Below are 13609 nucleotides of genomic sequence, written 5' to 3'. Positions count from 1 at the left end.
GAGACGAGAGAATCTTTCCCAATGAATTTCTGCCATGTATACCTCATGATTCTCAAGTAGAAATTAAAAGAAACCAAACCATCCAGTACCCCACTGAATGCATCAGAAGTCTACAAAATTACAATGACAGATTTTCAGAAAATTAAAAGCACCCAAATACTTACTGGACAATACCGCTAGCTAGTTTCTTTTCTTTTTTATTCATTATATTGCAGCAACAAGCAACCTAGGGTTTTATTTTTGGAGGTTATGTGGAGCTAACTAGCTTCAGCGTCTTCTGGCAGCAGTTTCTCTTTGAGCATTGAAGTAAACGGCAGCAACAGGGAGACCCAAATCGTTTTCAGCAGCAAAGGCTCTGGTGTTGAAATGATCTCTTGATGAAGGTGGGTTTACTGTCTGTCTCCGTGTCTGCTTGAATAAAACAAACACAAACCTGTGGATCCCTATATTTGGCCTTGGTATCTCGTAGCTCACCAATTCCCTTCCTATGTTTTTTTAGTTTCACATTCAAAACACAAAAAACACAAAAAAATATATATTGAAAAAAGATTAGTACTTCTTTTTTCTTCTTCCTTAATTTCTGCCTTCAAAATTTTCAACTGGTCAGAGAAAATATTAAACCTACCAAATGTGGCATCTGTTGTTCCTGGAATGTCTGTCACAATCCTGTAAAATAGTTATATAGTTCACATCAGACCCTTCTGTTAGCTAGTTTTCACTATTTATATGTTTTTGTATATCTTTCAAATTTCAAAATTAGGTTTTGCTTTTGTACATTAATTTTGCTCTAACAAAATACATCTCTTGCTGGTTTAGTTAGTTGTGTCGGATTTTTTTTGGATCATTTGTAACATATGCATTTATGACAATATATGATTAAGATTTAATTATTTCTTTTTCTTTTTCGATAGTCACCAATCACCATCTTGTATTTTTTGTTCAACACAAGTTCAGATCTTATAGAATAACTATAGGCCTTGTTTTAGACACAAACATTATGGATGCATCCAGCTGATCACAAATAACATTGCACAATTATTTTGTAATTGAAGATGAAAATAATCAAAATGATAGATATGCTGAAACTAGCTACATGGGTCCATATGTTTGCAAGTACGTAATGTTTGGGTATGAGCAATATCTGTTCATTGGGTTGAATCTGCAAGCTAAGCAACAATGTTCATTTTATCTTTCAAAAAAAAAAAAAAAGAGTTAAATTTTTTATGTAGATCTTTACAAGGTTTTCGTGACAAAATTACTTATGTGGATCTTTAAAAGGTTTTAGTGACAAAATTACCATAAAATGCATTAGACATAACATTTATGAGTGAGAGTTTACCAATGGAGATGCTCCCTTAGATAAGGATCACTAGGGCCAGGAACATCCGGGTCAGTCATAACCTGCAAGTTAAAACACTTTTAGGTTGATGATAGAAACAAGTTCAATTCAAAAACTTGAAACAAAATCATCATTAATGGATAGTCCCAAATGTTAAACAATTGTTGAAAGAGGAGAATATTACCAGTGTAAAGAATGATCTCATATCACCTCCTTGAATCTCAACCCTAGGTTTTGAAACAACTGTGGACGGAAAGAGCTCGTGTCCATTGCAAACTTGCTTGTTGTTGTAAGTTACAGACATTTTGATGCTTGGAGTGAAGGATTCAATCACATCTCCAATGACTCTTCCAACAGCGAGGGGTTCTAACATTCTTGCTGCCATTTGAGATGTATGTATAGAGGGAGGAAGAGAAAGAGAGAGAGAATCGCTAAAGAGATTGTAAGAACAAAGAATATATACTTGGGAGTTTACTAAAGGAAAGTTATGCAGAGTCCCATATTTATAGGGTTTCAAGGAACTGCAAGCACGTAAATAGTTTTAGATCTAGCTAGCTAGATAGCTAGCTACTAAGATTTAAAAGAGTAGGGAAAGTGATCTTAAAAAAATATGGGGCATCATAAGAAAAGAGAATACTTGCGTCTCTTTATCTGTGATTTGTGTGTGTGCCGTGTGCGTGACAAAATCAAAAATGGTTTAGGATCTTGTAGTCTGTAAAATCATATTAATGCAGAGCTTCTGTTCTTTGACATGTACTTGGGTCCCTTAGAATTGGTTCTTGTTAATTGTTCTTAAGCTAATAATTATTAGTATTAATCTAATAAAAGAGAGTTTTTTTTTTTCCCAATATTAAGGTCAGAAAATGAATCATATATATATAGAAGTCTCCAGGTGGGTCCTTCTATTGCAAGTGGTCTTATTATTTCTTCTGTTTAAAGATATTAAAGCAAAAACGGAACACATTACTATGAATTGAAACATTCACACACACACTTATAAAGGAAACTCAACTTTTACATTTCAGGAAATTAAGGGGAGAAATTGTTGAATGCGCGACACTTTGTTAACCTAACTGAACATATGAAAATGCCTTTTTCACAAGCTTATTGGATTCTTGATGGACGGGCTCAAAGCATAAAGGGAACTCCACCACCAATGGTTAGGGAATTGATTGGTGTCAGTGCAGAGAGGTCACTTCAAACTTCAAAGTAATAAAGAGAGATTCACTGAAGTCCCAAGATTGGCAAGATGAAGATGGTGGATTTTCTATAACTGGAATTCAAGCTACTTTTTCCGTTTATCTCCACCACGCCCTATGTTTTATGCTTTATATTGTCTTGCCCATTTTTTTATTTTGGTTTATTAATATTAAAGCATAAAGTTTCACATTGTCTAACTAGTTAGCTTCTAGATTGAACTGTGCAATTTTTTATTTTATTTTTGGTTTGGTTCTGAATGAACCTGGCGATCGGTTAGCGAGTCAATTTTATTGAAAATAAAAAAACAATTGAACTATGCATTTGGTAGTTAGCTTCTAGATTGAAATTTGCATTTGGTATCGAAGGCGCCGATGTCCGATCGATGAGCATCCAGGAATGGCAATATGTTGATGTTCATGTCATCATATTCCAAACAGAAAAATATGCCTATGTGCGATCATGCATGGAAAGCTACAACCCAGCGAAGTGGCACTTTAGAAGTGCTTTAATTTGTTCTCTTTGAGAGCTAAAATGGTTGTAAGTTTTGAACCCATTTACTGTTTTGTTTGACAATTATTGTAAAGTAATTTTTTATATTAATAACAAAATAAAAAATAAAATTAATCAATTACAAATATTTATTTATGCAATGACTATTTTTTTTTTTTTTTGAGAAGGCAATGACCAATTATTCTATATACACACAATCAAAATTATTATATATACAAATAAATTTCATTCATCATTATGTCAACTGTAGTCATTTTTATTCTTAAGTTAAAGATTTATATATATTAGAAACTTTTAGACATGACAACATTTTTTAAAATAAACTTTACTAAGCGCTTAAGTTATTCTCTTCATAACTAGTTACTTTTATAAAATAGCTAACAACAATTATATATATTAAAATTTGTATGTAACATTATCAAACCAGCACTAACCAAACTATCTGTCTATAAATAAGACAAAATTTCATATCGTGATTAGAAAGAATATATACCCAAAAATATTGTGTTAATTTTAATAGTGGTATCGCAAAGTTTTGAAAATGGTATAAGAAGTCAATTAAATTATTTGGCCTCACAGAAGAAATAAGAATATATGATCAAAACATGTACTAGTCTTTTCACTTAACAACCATATATGACAACATATGACTTATAGCATGGGTGTATTTGATGGAAAATTAAACTACGTTTTTTTTTAGAAAAAGCGGTCTTTTTTTATTAATCCCATATTTTATTAACATTTTGAAAAAAAATATTAACTAATACATTTATTAATCGTATCTAAAATCTCGATTCTTAATTCGACTCATTTATTATCTCGGATTTAATCTATTATTTTAATAACAAATCATACTTTTTATAGGCTGTTATTGCATTTTTTCTAAAAAATAGATAATATTACTTACTGCACACACTATTATTAAACTAAGTTAACACGAACACAACTCATATTAAATTTAAATATATAAATTTATTTATTTATATCAAATTTGTCTCAAATCATATCATCTATGGTATGTACCCACTAATCACAATTTCATGAATAATAATAAAAAAACTTAGAAAAGCCGCAAAAATAGTCATAAAACTAGGGATGGCAATGGGGAGGGGAGGGGAGGGGACCGACATCCCCGCACCCATCCCCGATGTTCTTCATATATCCCCATCCCCTCTCCGTCCCCATCAGAATTGCTTGAGGGGATTCTCGTCCCCTTCCCGAATAATAAGAGGGGATTCTTGAGGGGTATCTGATCCCCGAATAACTGAAACATTTTTTATTTTTGAACTTGATTTAATTATATTAAAATAAAAATTTAAACAAGGTAAGATTTGACAATATATCTTAGATTAACATTAATTCATTACAAAAATTACACTACAAAATGCAAATAATTAGAATCTCCGTCCCCATCAGAATTGCTTAAGGGGATTCTCGTCCCCTTCCCGAATAATAAGAGGGGATTCCTGAGGGGTATCTGATCCCCGAATAACTGAAACATTTTTTATTTTTGAACTTGATTTAATCATATTAAAATAAAAATTTAAACAAGGTAAGGTTTGACAATATATCTTAGATTAACATTAATTCATTACAAAAATTACACTACAAAATGCAAATAATTAGAATAATTATTTGCATTTTGTAGTGTAATTTTTGAATAATTATCTTCTTCAACCTTCATAATCCTATAATAAAAAGAAATTACTCTTATGTCAATAATGAAATGAGTATAGATACTGAAATTAATATTTTTAATAAAAGCATTTACTCTTATATCTGATACTCATCATATTCTTCCTCGAGGAATGTTTGAAATTGAGAGATAACATCAGGTTTCAAATCTAAAACAATAAAAATAATATAAGTAATATGACTCATAATCTAAAATAGTTTTGGGATAAGGCCTTTGAAATAAGGTATGGTTAAATAGTAATTTAGGACTATAACTAGTTAACCAGGCTTAAAAATTTTATAGTAGATGCGTATAAATATTTTGATATTTTTTATTTATACTAATATTTAACATTTTGTAATTTAAATTTTGTTATTCATTTATTAATAATTCTAAAAAATAAAATCAAAATAAAAAATTAATATGAGAAAATAGAGAAATGGGTAGGGGATGGGGATTCCACCTCATCCATGTCCTTTCGCCGAATAAAAACTTGGATAAAAAATCATCCCCGTCTATTTTTTAAATAAAAAATTAAGTATAAAATTATCCTCATACTTCCTCTAAATAAAAAAAAACCCCCAAAACTCCCGTCCTCGTGGGAATTTTTACCATCCTTACGTGAAACCCAAAAAAAAAAGAGCTGAAGAAGGGCGTTTTAGTCAATCTATATTTGTAATAAACCGGTCAAACTCAAACATGAAAGACAAAACAAAACAAAATCCAGACGCTTCTACTTTCACTAGCCGCTGCGCATTCAGATCTCTCATCTCTGTATCTGTGGAAAAAAAAAATCGACTGATCAGCCGGGGAGGGCATTTTGGGGATTTGAAATGGCGGGAGGGGTGAACAGGAAGATATCAGCGGCGTCAGCCAGGGCTCACACCAGGAGGGGGAAGCAGAGCTCTTCTAAGATTCCATCTGGTGGGTTTTCTTTTTCTGTGTTGAATATTGATCATTAATGTTGTTGATTCCTTATTGTAACTCTTTAGCTTCTTGCATGCTGAAAACAACCTCATTTTTTATCATCTGGGTTGCAATTTGTTCGCTTGTTATTGGTTGTTTCATGTTTGAGTTCTGAGGAAACTTAAGCAAGTGAAATAAGATTTGTATCATCTTGGTTCTTAGATAATTCAGTGTTCTAGGGTAAATTAAACCTGAAGGAACAGAGAAAGAAAAACTTAATGCTTCCTTGTTTCTATCGAATTCTCTCATTGTTTCAGCGGGCAATTTAATGAGAAGGTAATTGAAGTACAATCCAAAAGGTGTAATGAACCCTTTAAATCGACTTATAATGGAAAGCATGTAGCCCATGATACTTGCACTTTGAGTCCATGCAGGATTTAGGCCTCGTAAGTAAATGACTACCACAGTCCACAACCACATACCCAGCTGAATGACTTTGTGGTCCATCATTCCAGTTGGGTGATTTAGTGGATGCCACCTATTGATGGCAACAGTGACAAAGTTGCAGCGATACTAATCCCGTACTCAACGTTGCGCATTTGATTTTATTCTCAAGATGCTGCCCTCTCTAGATTTCACCGGCCCTTACAATGATTACAAAGTTGCACCGGCATTGATCCCATACTTAGCATAGTGCATCTATTCCCACATTCATTTTGATGCCTGTTCGGAATGAATTGTTATGTGCACATAGGTAGAACTTACCCTCCAAAAGGGCCTCACAAGGAAAATTGCACTTACGCTCATATACCCCTTAAGATTTGTTGTTTTAATCCATATAAGATGTAGGGAGTTGAATAATGTCACCTTAGGTTCTCTACTAGGAGTTCAGAGATTCAAATCCCTTTGGCATCTACATCCTATGACATTAGCCAAAACTCATGAATAGAAGAGAGGTATCTCTGTTTTTTTTTTTTTTTGGGTATTTTAGATTTATTGACTAGGTGTAACAGTATAAGGAGAACCAGTCTGATGGAAAAAAGTGATTACCACCAATTGTTAATTTGAAATGTTGATGTTGGTTGAATTTCGTTGTGTTAGTACTGTGAACTTGTTCCATCCCTGGTTCATGGAACTGTTAATATCCTATATATCAGGCTTCAATAAGTTTTATCGTAGAGAATAATTTTCCAATAAGAGATCCTTCACTTTATTAAAGTAAGGGAGAAACTTAAAAAAAGAAAAATACATACTATAATGTAGTGCATTTTGTCCTTGGTATTGGAATCTATATTTTTCTGTCTTTTAGTTGATCCCTTATTTTAATAAAGTAAGGGATCCCTTACTAGATAATGACTCTTATGCTATTATCAGGCTTCGATAAGTTTTTATTTCAAATTCAATCTTATAAACTTTACGATTTTTGAAATGGTCTTTTTAGTGAATGGTCCCAAACGATACATTTAAGAACTAGCTCATAATTCATGCTCCCAACATTTAGTTTAAAATTTCTGAAAACTTTTCTCTCCAATTCAGGGATAGTTACAGCAATGCTGGCAGTCTTGATAGTGGGGATTTCAGCATTGGCTTATCAAGTGATTCAACCCCCTCCTCCGAAGACATGTGGGTCTCCAGATGGCCCTGCCGTTACGGCACCAAGAATAAAGCTTAGAGATGGAAGGCATCTAGCCTACAAAGAGCATGGTGTCCCAAAAGATAATGCCAAGTATAAGATTTTCTTTGTCCATGGTTTTGATTCTTGCCGACATGATTCTGCTGTTGCAAATTTTCTATCTCCGGTACTTATCTGTTGGTTTGTTATTTTTATTTTTATTTTTTTCCCTCTGTCTCTCTAAGCCTCTAAATTTGACATGCTAAAAAGTTTATGTCGATTCTGTGGTGTGGTGGGATCTACCAGGAAGTCATTGAAGATTTAGGAGTCTATATTGTGTCTTATGACAGAGCTGGGTATGGAGAAAGTGATCCTAATCCAAATCGAACAGTTAAGAGCGATGCTTTAGATATAGAGGAGCTTGCTGATCAACTGGGAGTAGGTTCTAAATTCTATGTTATTGGCTATTCCATGGGTGGACACCCTATTTGGGGCTGCCTCAAGTATATTCCTCACAGGTATCATCTTATTTGATTGCTTGAACTGACGCGAGAAATATTATGTGAATAAATGTGTGTGCATGTTGCATGTTTAATGTTTGCTTTTCTTGTCTTTCCTCATTCTGGACAATATTTGTGACATACCAGGTTGGCAGGAGCAGGGCTGTTAGCTCCAGCTGTTAACTACTGGTGGCCTGGTTTTCCTGCAAACTTGTCTAAAGAAGCCTACTACCAACAGTTACCACAAGACCAGTGGGCAGTTCGTGTTGCTCACTACATACCTTGGCTCACGTACTGGTGGAACACTCAGAAGTGGTTCCCTCCTTCTGCTGTTATAGCTCACAGAATGGATATTTTTTCTCGTCGAGATGTTGAAGTCCTATCTAAGTGGTCTCCGGAAGAAAATAATTATTTGGTATATGTCTTTCTTCACTGAAGTAAATCTTTCCCTAGTCTTCTCTCTCAATAGATTTGCATTATATCAAATCTCTCTCTTTTGTTTATCTCAATTTTTATATATTTTGTTTTTATAGGGATGGTTTTACACTGATTATAGATATCAGTTTTCCAGAAACAATTTTGTGACTATCTTTTGTTTGACCGCATCAGGCACTAGCAAGGCAGCAAGGAGAATATCAACCAGCCCTTTGGATCCCGAGTGCGTTTTTTTTCTTTTTGAAAACGGAAACTTGTTCATCTGCAGGCCAGGAGACAAATCTTGAAGGTTCTGTGCATTTGTGGCATGGAGACGAAGACCGTTTGGTGCCTGTTATACTGCAGCGCTATATTGTACAGCGACTCCCTGAATACGAGTGTCGAATATATCATATAAAATTGAATTTTCCATTCGCCGATGGAATGAGTGACACCATAGTGAAGGCAGTTTTAACCGGGGACAAGTAGCCCATGTTTATCTTTAAAGCACCAGGTCAGCTTACCTGTTTATTTCTTCTTGTTCAAAGTTGGTGATTGGAAGCTACTCGTTCGTCATTTTCCCATGTATGATAAATTTTGTAATATTTATGTTGTGAAAGTTGATTGTGTGAAAAAGCAAAAATGCTAGTTCTGACATTAAATTTTAAGTTCATCTGAATGTTGATTATTGATAATGTCTATTAGTATTGGTTGTGGTTAATAAACTAAAGGCAGAGGATCAAACAGTTGAATTTTGATTATTTTTACTTCCATTTACCAATAAAGGAAGGATATTCTGCTTTATGAAAAACTGTGTGTCATAGTAGGAATTATAATTTGGTTAAAACCAGTAAAGTTGAGAATGAGGTTGATTGAATTCTTATTTGAGTCTCCAGCAATCACGTCATTTCAGTGAATAAGTGGCAATGCTTTTTTTTTTTTTCATTACTGTGGTATGAAAAATATATTTACAAAGGGTTGCTTTCTCATTCATGATTTTGTTTTTTAATTAATTGATGGGAAATATGATGACAAATGAGCATGCGACCTCTGGGTGGGTTAGCTTTCACAGCTTATCCTGCTAATAAAGAATGGCATGCACACTGTCTCTTTGTGCCGTGACTATCGGCATCATCACAATTCACACCCACCACATTCAGATGTCTGGTATCGCTCTCTCTATCATGTGAAGAACATTATCTCACCAATACAGCTGGGATTCAGCAGTATATCAAACAGGTCCTGTTAATTAAGAATGAATCATAGAGTATAATTGGCTGGATCAAGCCTTAGGTATTTGAGGTAACAGACGTTAAAGCTTCTACATAAATATTGAAGAAATCTCGTACAAAAAATTTGGTTCTATCGTGAGTCGAAGAAATAGGATCTTCTTCGAATCTAAAATCTCGCGCAACACTTTTCAATTAGTGATAATGTATAATTTAAATTTAAATATTTTTCTTACATTCTCTTTATAACCACCAATCATAAATTTTGTTTTTCTTGAGAGAAAATTAGATCATGGAGAATCTTTAACAAAAATTTTCATGCTGAATCTATATTAATATCATGTCTGAGATTGATCGAAGAAAAGCAGCTGTAGTTTCGAGAAACATTCAAGGGAAAAAAAAAATTGCCATGTTTTGATGAAGAGAAGATTTTAATAACAGCAACATTTCATATATTCCATATCTTCAATTGGACCCTAATACCTTCATATTATCTATAAAATTAAAATGATCATAATATTTTCAACAATCAACATACTAGACCAATTACATTTCAAAATGAATGACCTTCTCAATCTCTTATTCATTGCACCGTTTTGGGATCAAATCTTCTCCTCATTGTCCCAATTTGCTTAGGACTCAATCCAAACGCCTTTTCCAGAAGCTCCACATCGATCCCAGAGCCAAAAATGGCTGATGGGATTTTCTGATTTCCAGGATTCTGGCTATTAAAGCTTCCAAATATTGTAGCAGGCTCGTCACCAACATTCATCTGAAAATGCATCAGTCCACGAGGAAACACCATCACCTCTCCTTGCTTAATCACCCTGGCAAAAACTCGGCTACTCGAATCGACGAATCCTGAATATACGCTACCTTGCACCACGTACGCGATTTCAGTAGCTCTTGGGTGAAAATGGGGTGGATTTATGGCGCCAACTCTGAGATCAGCTCGAACAAATGACATCCCAAGGGTGTTAATCCCCGGGAAAACTGTTGGGTTCACTGGGATGGTTGCGAGGCCGGTGTCGCTGAAGTTTCCAGCAGATTTTAAGCCTGAAAACACAAAATCATCAGTGGTTGCTTCTGATGAATTCTTGCATGGAAGAATAGTAAGGTGAGCTACTTTTATTGAACCAAACTTAGGGTTTGGTATGCAAAAATCTTGAATGGGGTCTGGGTCTGAAGCCCTAGAGCCATGACCATGCAGAATAAAAATAACAAACAAAACAAACAGTTTTGGAGACATTTTTCTTGCTCTCTTGCTGTAAGCTAAGAAAATGTAGGTGGGTTTATATAGAAGCAAAATGATTATGTAAAATCACAGGAAGTATCCACTTTCATATGTATATTAGGTTCAATACGCTCCTTTCATTAAAACAATACTAAAAGTATGAATTTTATTACAGAATCAAAGGCATATATTATGCAAGCGTGTAAGCCATTTCGATCAAGCGTAGGGCCCTGATATATAATTATCAATAATTAGGGTTATAATAAAAACTTTTTTAATCTGTTTGTTCGAATTCACACAATGTAGAAGATTATGAGAACAATGGTGATTATCAGGATGATTATATTGTTAACCTTGACGTGGTCCGCGTGCACCAAACATCGAATTACATGACACATGTGCTGCGTTATTGTTGTTGAACAAATCTTTTGTTTAATGCTAAAGTCTTTTTTTTTTCTTTTCTTTTTTTCTTTTTTTTTGGGGTCTAATTTGCTTGTGAGCCAAGGGAAAAGGCAAGTTCCAATAATCATTATATCTGCACAGTGGTGATGTAATGATTTCTCATTTAATTTAGTGGCCAGTGGGATACTACTGAATTGGGAAAGAGGTAAAAACAAATTAAAACAGGAATTCTATCTTCAGTTCTTCACTTACTTTTTGAATATTCAATTAAAAAACGTATAAAAATATCTAATTAAAACTTTTTTTAAGGCAAAAAAAAAAAAGGGGGAAACATTTATGGCCATATAATCAAGCAAGCGAGCTGGTTTTGGATCAAGAGGTATACTTTACAGTAGGATTCAAAAGGATAAACTAATAAACTCAAAAACATTAAAGAAATTGAAAATTGACAGAATGTTGATAAAAACAACGGTACATTCGGCCTGTTTTTACCATATTAATTGATTTTTTTTTGTTAACACAATAAAATAATTCAGGTGTATAATTATTTTTGTTAGAATTTTGTCATACTTATCTATCTAAATATCATTATTCTAACAAATCATGTACTGGTAATATTTTTGTAAATTTTTTGCTGATGCTGCCATGACACTGTTCTTCAAATCAGTGAGGAAAATCATATTCGAGATGGGGCACATAATTATGATGGGATAGGATGGTAATGATTAATGTTGATATGAATTTCTTTTTTAAAAATAAAATTATTAAAAATTGGGCCGACCAAATTCATACTAATAATTCTTTCAATTCTATTTTCCTATTTTTACTAGCAGCCTCCTACCTCTCTCCAATCTATCTAATCTTCTCTGAAAAGTTTTTCACCTGCAACAAATAGAAACACAAGAAAATGACAGTGTTGTATCACAAGAAAATAATAAGAAAATTCAAAGTATTTTGCAATTAGTGAATTAAAATTAAATTGTGTCCCTATAAACCAATGATTTTATTTTCTTTATTTCTTATACTAAATCTTAGCCATAAAAATATTACCGTGTATAAATGGATCAGTAATGGTGGAGAGATTACCCCATTGTCATATTGCACTTGTTGATTATAAGGAGATTGAAAAAAAAAAAACCCTCTTATATATGAGTACATGAATTATATTTGTGATTTTTCTTTTTTAAACACATTTTAGATATAACAAATAATAAAACTTATCTCTCTAATGAGAAGAAGAAGAAGGAGCGCTGGAAAATAATAGGCGATAAAATAGAGAAAAATAGATCGGAAATTTTTATTAAAAATAATTTGGTGGGCCCATTTTTAATATTTTTCTTTAAAAAAGAAAATCAGATCAAGATTAACTTTGACCATTGAATTGATTATGATTTAAGGGGTGAGATTTTGTGTAAAAATTTGAGTTAAAGAAAGAGGCCCCCCCCCCCCCCCCCCCCCCCCAATCATATCCTAGCTATGATTTTTCAAACTTGAACAAATTTATTTAGGCAGCCATCTTTTTGCGGATATTAGTACGAGTCATTTACAGAAGTCAATTCCACTGATTTTAGAAATAAAGTTGCCTTGTTTATATATTTAGTAGTGGGACAAACAGGTATAACCTTTATGTGTAAATTTCTGTTAATGAATTTATATAAAATTTTCCGCTATCCAAAATTATGGCATTAACAATACCAAAAAAAAAAAAAAATGCTTCTTAAACGCATCTCGCTGTACTTGTTCTCTAATGAATCAAAATTATTTGGTATTCTTTTTTTTTTTTAAAAAAAGAATTATTTGATATTCTTTTTTTTTTTAAAAAGAATTATTTGATATTCTTAAAAAAATCATTTTCTTATTGTAAGTTTGTACTGGGCCGCAGAAGGCTCCTTTTAAAAAGATTAGGCCCATATCATTTCAACGTGGGAAATTTAACCATGAGGTTCTGTTATCAGCCCAATGACAACAATTTGCAGCAGGGCCAAACTCTTTTTAGATCCGCAGGGCAATTCATAAACGTGACAAACTAAACTATAATTATATTCCTTTTCTTACTAACTATAAAAAAAAAAAAATACATCGTTATTTTCTACCCCCACGAGCAAAAAGATACCCAAAAGGCCAAATCAAATTTGACATCAAGAATAATATGGAGCGTAATTTACCATTGCACGACACGTGGATAGTACATGCAACCACCAAATGGTACCATCCACTATTCACAAGTTATTCTTTTCCTCTACTTTTCCTGAAATGATATCATAAACAATTCTCTACGTGACCATTATGTCCAAATGCAAAGAAAATCTCTCAATATTTTATAAATAGACACACATTTCTTTTTAATTTGAGCCTTTACGGTCAACATCTACTCTTTTGTTGTTCATTTAGTGAAAATTTAAATTTACCATTATATAATTTAAAAAAATATAATCTGACGATATGTTTGATCTCTAAATAAAATTATAAAAAAAATCTTAACAGGAAAAATTTAAATATCTAATTTTAAGACATTAAATCTTATTGGTGTATCCAATGTTTACTCTTTATTTATTTATTTATTTTTAATACGTTACGTAATCTTTTAT

The 13609-nt window shown here is 33.0% G+C and overlaps 3 protein-coding genes across 3 annotated transcripts; 1 reads left to right on the top strand and 2 right to left on the bottom strand.

Moving 5' to 3' along the window:
- Window positions 1-237: 237 nt before the first annotated feature.
- On the bottom strand, window positions 238-1762 carry LOC18039253 (protein TERMINAL FLOWER 1). The gene is made up of 4 exons (XM_006430163.2): window positions 1524-1762; window positions 1340-1401; window positions 626-666; window positions 238-485 (listed from the first exon to the last, which is right to left on the bottom strand). Exons 1-4 carry the CDS (start codon window positions 1722-1724, stop codon window positions 268-270), a joined length of 522 nt encoding a protein of 173 aa, XP_006430226.1. The 5' UTR covers window positions 1725-1762; the 3' UTR covers window positions 238-267.
- Window positions 1763-5441: 3679 nt separating this feature from the next.
- Window positions 5442-8645, top strand: LOC18039252. Its single transcript, XM_006430162.2, has 5 exons — window positions 5442-5648; window positions 7167-7429; window positions 7549-7760; window positions 7890-8157; window positions 8352-8645. The coding sequence occupies exons 1-5, from the start codon at window positions 5558-5560 to the stop codon at window positions 8643-8645; spliced, it is 1128 nt and encodes a 375-aa protein (XP_006430225.1). The 5' UTR covers window positions 5442-5557.
- A 1175-nt stretch (window positions 8646-9820) lies between these two features.
- Window positions 9821-10702, bottom strand: LOC18039251 (germin-like protein subfamily 3 member 2). The gene has a single exon (XM_006430161.2). It carries the CDS (start codon window positions 10632-10634, stop codon window positions 9969-9971), a length of 666 nt encoding a protein of 221 aa, XP_006430224.1. The 5' UTR covers window positions 10635-10702; the 3' UTR covers window positions 9821-9968.
- Window positions 10703-13609: the final 2907 nt, after the last annotated feature.

The sequence above is a fragment of the Citrus clementina genome, unplaced genomic scaffold (genome assembly GCF_000493195.1).
Source record: "Citrus clementina cultivar Clemenules unplaced genomic scaffold, Citrus_clementina_v1.0 scaffold_6, whole genome shotgun sequence".
Taxonomy (NCBI): domain Eukaryota; kingdom Viridiplantae; phylum Streptophyta; class Magnoliopsida; order Sapindales; family Rutaceae; genus Citrus; species Citrus x clementina.
Note: the sequence above shows the minus strand (reverse complement) of the source record. Positions and strands in the feature narration are given on the sequence as shown.

What these genes read in the sequence shown, in the direction of transcription:
- LOC18039252 (XM_006430162.2), top strand. Translation starts at nt 5,558, where the DNA reads ATGGCGGGAGGGGTGAACAGGAAGATATCAGCGGCGTCAGCCAGGGCT. An exon ending in CTCTTCTAAGATTCCATCTG is followed by an intron (nt 5,649 to 7,166) that starts GTGGGTTTTCTT and finishes TCTCCAATTCAG; the next exon opens with GGATAGTTACAGCAATGCTG. An exon ending in TTGCAAATTTTCTATCTCCG is followed by an intron (nt 7,430 to 7,548) that starts GTACTTATCTGT and finishes GGGATCTACCAG; the next exon opens with GAAGTCATTGAAGATTTAGG.
- LOC18039253 (XM_006430163.2), bottom strand. Translation starts at nt 1,724, where the DNA reads ATGGCAGCAAGAATGTTAGAACCCCTCGCTGTTGGAAGAGTCATTGGA. An exon ending in TGAGATCATTCTTTACACTG is followed by an intron (nt 1,402 to 1,523) that starts GTAATATTCTCC and finishes TTTAACTTGCAG; the next exon opens with GTTATGACTGACCCGGATGT. An exon ending in AACAACAGATGCCACATTTG is followed by an intron (nt 486 to 625) that starts GTAGGTTTAATA and finishes AAAAAAACATAG; the next exon opens with GAAGGGAATTGGTGAGCTAC.
- LOC18039251 (XM_006430161.2), bottom strand. Translation starts at nt 10,634, where the DNA reads ATGTCTCCAAAACTGTTTGTTTTGTTTGTTATTTTTATTCTGCATGGT.